The sequence below is a fragment of the Cicer arietinum genome, chromosome 5 (assembly GCF_000331145.2).
Source record: "Cicer arietinum cultivar CDC Frontier isolate Library 1 chromosome 5, Cicar.CDCFrontier_v2.0, whole genome shotgun sequence".
NCBI classification, from domain to species: Eukaryota; Viridiplantae; Streptophyta; class Magnoliopsida; order Fabales; family Fabaceae; genus Cicer; species Cicer arietinum.
In genome coordinates this window covers 69,806,204-69,811,551 of record NC_021164.2, presented here as the reverse complement: position 1 = coordinate 69,811,551, position 5,348 = coordinate 69,806,204, and the positions used below count along the sequence as shown (strand labels likewise).

At 34.3% G+C, this 5,348-nt stretch overlaps 1 protein-coding gene across 1 annotated transcript in view; it reads right to left on the bottom strand.

Annotated features, from left to right (window-relative positions):
- Positions 1 to 2,165: 2,165 nt before the first annotated feature.
- LOC101502770 (carbamoyl phosphate synthase small chain, chloroplastic) overlaps positions 2,166 to 5,348 on the bottom strand; it is a 3,729-nt gene continuing 546 nt past the window's right edge. The window contains exons 2-10 of the mRNA XM_004502843.4: positions 4,992 to 5,124; positions 4,805 to 4,893; positions 4,655 to 4,715; positions 4,486 to 4,553; positions 4,260 to 4,388; positions 4,071 to 4,180; positions 3,624 to 3,971; positions 2,863 to 3,028; positions 2,166 to 2,646 (exon numbers count right to left, since the gene is read on the bottom strand). Coding sequence (XP_004502900.1) covers positions 2,558 to 2,646; positions 2,863 to 3,028; positions 3,624 to 3,971; positions 4,071 to 4,180; positions 4,260 to 4,388; positions 4,486 to 4,553; positions 4,655 to 4,715; positions 4,805 to 4,893; positions 4,992 to 5,124 — 1,193 coding nt within the window. The 3' untranslated portion in view covers positions 2,166 to 2,557. The remainder of the gene's footprint in view (positions 2,647 to 2,862; positions 3,029 to 3,623; positions 3,972 to 4,070; positions 4,181 to 4,259; positions 4,389 to 4,485; positions 4,554 to 4,654; positions 4,716 to 4,804; positions 4,894 to 4,991; positions 5,125 to 5,348) is intronic.

The following is a 5,348-nucleotide window of genomic DNA, read 5'->3' as shown; positions in this document are numbered from 1 at the left end:
ATATATATGTGTGTGTGTGTGTGTGGGAAATGAGTTTGTGCAACACTGATTTCCCACCATCTTCTTTTGTTTTAGAAAAAAAGTTGTTTTATTTTATTTAATTAATTATGTAATATTTTTGTTATTTAATATTTTATAATATAATTTATGTAATTTTAATTAATACTTTATTTGATTAAACTACATTTTTATTAATTCAACTCAAATTAATTAAAAAAATCATCATTTTAATAATTGTTTTCAAATGAAATACAATTAATTATTTAATGATATTAAATATTGAAATGGAGAACAAAATTGGACATTTAAATATATAATTTTTGCTACATTAATTTGACTCTTCACTCCCAAAACTACATATTGACAATGTATTAATTTTCTATATGATGTCTAGTCTCACATAGTAATTTTCGGTGAATACGACGTGTGATGTGGAGTTGAGTTTTTTTCCTCAAAAGGGACATGTGGTTCGTCTTGCTGCAGATTCTCGTTCAGTAGGTTGATATGCATTGAAGAACTGGGATATGTTTGGTTGGGGAACAATGCAACACTAAATGAATACAAGTTATTAATATAACAAATAATCGACTCAGACATATTTAAGTATGCGTCAAATAAATTATTCACAAAATCTTTGTTGTTGGAATGTAAAGATCATCGACAATCATATTATTGGATTGCCGTATACTGAAATGATTGTCTTGTGGGTTCAAATTGTTATTGAAATGAAGGGGGAAAAAAAATAGCGATCTAGTTGTGACACTTCAATAGTAATAGAGTGAGTTGATAGACGAAGTCTACTATGCCTTTGTTACATGCTAAGCACGATGAACTAAAGCGATACATCAAGAATGCAAATTGCATGTAAAACATAGTCTTTTCCCGATAATTTTGAAAACATTTGATTAATAGGAACTCCAACACCTAGCAATAAGAGGCCACACTATACCATCAATAATTATAAGATGCATATGGGCCACTCACTCAAAGATGGAGAAAAACATAAAGATGTAGTGTGGCCATACACCTAGTAATACATAGTTCTTATCATTCCCTTATATTATTCAAATACATCATGCTAAAAAGGCTAGTTTAAATACAACCATACTATATATCATGCATTATTGACAACTAATACTCCTCATGCAGCAAGTTACGCGCCTCTATCCTCAGTAGCCAATCTCCTACTCTTTATGTCAATAATTCAACATAGTATAAGCCAAGACTCTTTAAATTTCATCAGCATATTATAGTTTATACCAATAGTAGTAACCTAATGTTAAAAGTCAACTTATTGGTTGTCAATTGATTGCAAATAGGTACAACATATAAACAAAATGATAGCAGCCACCAAAACGTGAGAAGGATTAAACAAAAGATAAAGGAGAGTGAGACAAGTAGCACAAAAACTGAAAGGGTAGAAGTCACAGAACAGGGCAGCCAAAGGGGAAAGCACCTAGAACAAACATCACTAGATACCACTCTTCCCGACATCTATGAAAGATTGAAAGAGAGATCCAAATCTTGTGCTCGACTATGCACCAAGGCAAAACGAAAAATGACAACCAATTGTTAGAGAGAAATGAGAACAATTGGAGAAAGCAGGAGAAAAGGACAAGGAAAGCAGCATTATATACCAATATATGAAGCTAGGCAAGAAACAAATCCAAACCAGTAGCAGACATAAGGAAGAGAAGCATCTGAATCAAGCATCATTATATACCACACTCCCCACCTAAGCAGGGTTGGAGAGACATTTCAATCATGAGCTAAATCTAGGCTACAAGTTTAGTTTTCATGTGATGCGTATACTTAAACTTTCATTCAAATAAGAAAAAATTGGTTGCAAATTGTCTCCATCTATTAGGTTAGAATTAGGGATTGATAACAAATAACCCACAGGCTCAAACACAATAGGAAACAGCTAATGCCATCATATTTAGTGGTATAAAGTGAAATAATATAGTTAGTTTTCCTATTGTAACTTAGTTCATCTGTAAATTTTTGTAAAAAAAAGCAATTCCCTATTATAAATTATAAGAAATTTCACTCTCCACATCCTTACGTTGTAGACATAAATAAACCACCGGGTTATAAAAATAGCAACCTAAAAATACAATTCTTGGTACTACATGGAATACATAAATTAACCTACAATATCGAGCTGGGACCAAGACCTGACGCAGTAAATAAAGTACACAATTACACGCAGTTTTTATCTCGGTTGTTAATCTAAAATAAGACAATTCAGATTACATAATAACAAATCAGCTTAAAATGTTCTCGACCTTTAATTTAAGATCGGACGATTGAGATCACAAATTTTGTGGCGCAGTAACTGCACCAAATCCAAATCCGAAGGGCTGCTAGCCCTTGTACAGAAAATGGACACAAGAAAATCATGATCAACCCCGGGAAAATCTTAACTCAAAGGAAGCTCTTATTCATCAACAAACCATAGATCAAGACTACTAAGAACCTAAGCTTTTATCAGGCATAATTTAATAATTTATTGTTCTAGCCCAGCAGCTCCAGCTCGCTTCAATGACTACACATCCTAGGCATGTGCCGCTTTTAGTTGGTGTCGATTTTCATTCGGTGTGTTGTTTTTTTCACGCTTCATTAGATCTACAAACTCCCTAAATGCTGCATTATAAACAATCACAATAGTGGTTAATGGTCAATCCAAATTCAAGTCAATGCAGGAAATGGTAAAAGCAAACTGGATCAACCGATTATATCCTACAAAACATGTAATCCTGCACATGAACCTAAATTTTTTCAAGATTGTAAAGATCACACTGAAAGAATGACGATCAGAACAATGTCCTTTTAATGAACAATGCAAGGTTAAAGTCTCACCGTTGTCAGAATCATGAGGTCCAGGGGATGCTTCAGGGTGGTATTGAAGAGACACAATCTTTTTAGCAGGGAAAGCAAGACCAGCACAACTACTGTCATTAAGATTGATATGAGTAACCTCCACTCCTTCCGGCAGGGTAGCAGGGTCAACAGCATAGTTGTGGTTCTGGCAACTTATATGTATCAATTTATATGAAACAATTTATATATCCAAAAGCCATGACAAAAAGGACAAAATACTACATGACATGAAAACCCTTTTCTTGATAAAATATAATGACATGGATAGAACATTAGAACACAAGCTATCTAAATTGACTTTAATTTGTTTCAAAGACATGGTTGGAACAACAAATATAGGACTGCACATTATACTTGCACTTCAACTTCAACATGTTTACTGTATACAGAATTTGTTATGCTGATTCCTACGTCATAACAAGACTAGAGATCTAGTAATGTCCGTGTTGATACAATCGACACAATGTGGCATAACATAGCTGAGTGATCATAAATAGTTGCATTGTTTTTCGACCATCAGTCACTATCATAGTGAGTTCTGGTTTAAGATCATTTTCATCTCAAGACAAGGGGCTAGGTTCTGACCCTTCTTATGAGACAACAAAAATAAGTCAACAATAAATGTCTTTTCCCTTCCCCACCAGACCTAATAGATTCAGACGGATTTAAGTAATTACTATGATTATGGCGAAATGCTAAGAAATAAAATGTGCAGAACAGAATCCCATTTGTTTGAATACCTGAGAACTAATTTCAACACGACCGTTTCGAAGGTTACGAACAGGATGATTTCCTCCATGGTGACCAAATTTCATTTTGTAGGTCTTACCTCCTAAAGCCTGGCCTAGCAATTGATGTCCCATGCAAATTCCAAAAACAGGCACCTTTCCAATAATATTCTTCACTGTTTCAACAGCATAAGGAACAGCGGATGGATCTCCAGGGCCATTGCTGAAAATCACGCCATCTGGATTTATCTTTAAAGTTTCGGATGCTGGCCATGTAGATGGCACAACAGTGATTTTACAGCCATAAGATGCTAGGCGCCTAAGTATGTTATGCTTGATTCCAAAATCATAAGCAACTACCTAAAATTTCATTCATCAAAATGAATCATAATTTTAGATTATTTGTTACCCAAAAGTCCAACAAAGGGAGTCGGAACCAACACTACTCTATAAACTTACATGGAAAGCATCACCGGACCTTTGACTAGAGCTAAACTCCCATTCTTCCTTTGTTCTATCAATCCATTCGTGAGGAGACTTGCATGATACTCCACTTATTAGATCGATACCTGCAAATAAGAAACATAAGCCATGTAATTCCATTTATAAAATCATTTCAGTCATCTACTCCAATAATCATATCCTTACCCACAATATCCCATGATTTAGACATATGAAGTAATTCCTCATCTGTTTTGGAATTGTCAGTGCTCAATACGCCAATAAGGCTACCATCTTCCCGCAATCTACGTGTGATTGCCCGTGTATCAACATCATCTGTTGCATCAAAAAGTACCGTCAAAGTCAAGAAAAAACCAGATTTTACACAGACAATACGTTCTTCTCATAACAACTCCTCACATAAGTTACTTACAAATTCCCATGACATTCCTTTCTGCTAAGTAATCACCGAGATCTTTCGTGCATCTCCAGTTTGAGGTACTGAATAAATACCCATTCCAAAGAGACAGGAAAAGACAGTAATTATTTATAGAAATAAAGCTTAATCAACGGAAAATATTTGTAAATCGTGAGAATAGAACCTGATACTCAAACTTCTAATTACTAGACCGGAAAGGAAGCACCGTGTTGATTCCTCATCATCTGACAGGCAATGAATCAAAAGTTTTTCTTAAAAGTTGCCTCCAATTACAAGGATTCAAGTGAGAATTACAACACAAATAGATACCAACCAAAATTTATGCCAGTATTCCCAATATGCGGATTTGTCATCAGCACAAACTGTCCAGCATAACTAGGATCAGTTAAAATTTCTTGATACCTGAGGGTGACAGGAAACAGAAACACAATTTGGGTTGAAAACAAGTCATAAAACAAACAACAACAACAAAATATCCCAAGATTTATAATTTATCTCACCCAGTTAATGATGTATTGAAAACAACTTCACCAACTTGGGTTCCTGTAGCACCAAATGATTTAGCTTTCCAAATTGAACCATCTTCTAACACAAGTCTAGCATCTGAATTTTTCCATGGCCTTTCTCCATTACCTATGTCACAACCAACACGCATTGATTTGTTTGTTTTTAAGCTCTTTTTATATTAAATTAAAACTCAACACCAAAAAAAAACATATTCATGAAAGCGGCAAAACAATTACGACTTTTCATGCGTTTACTGTCAAATGAACCAGAAAAGGGTAACAAAAATAAAACATTTCATAGCAACTACAAAAAAAAAAGAATGAATTAAAAAAAAAAAAAAAAAAAGATAC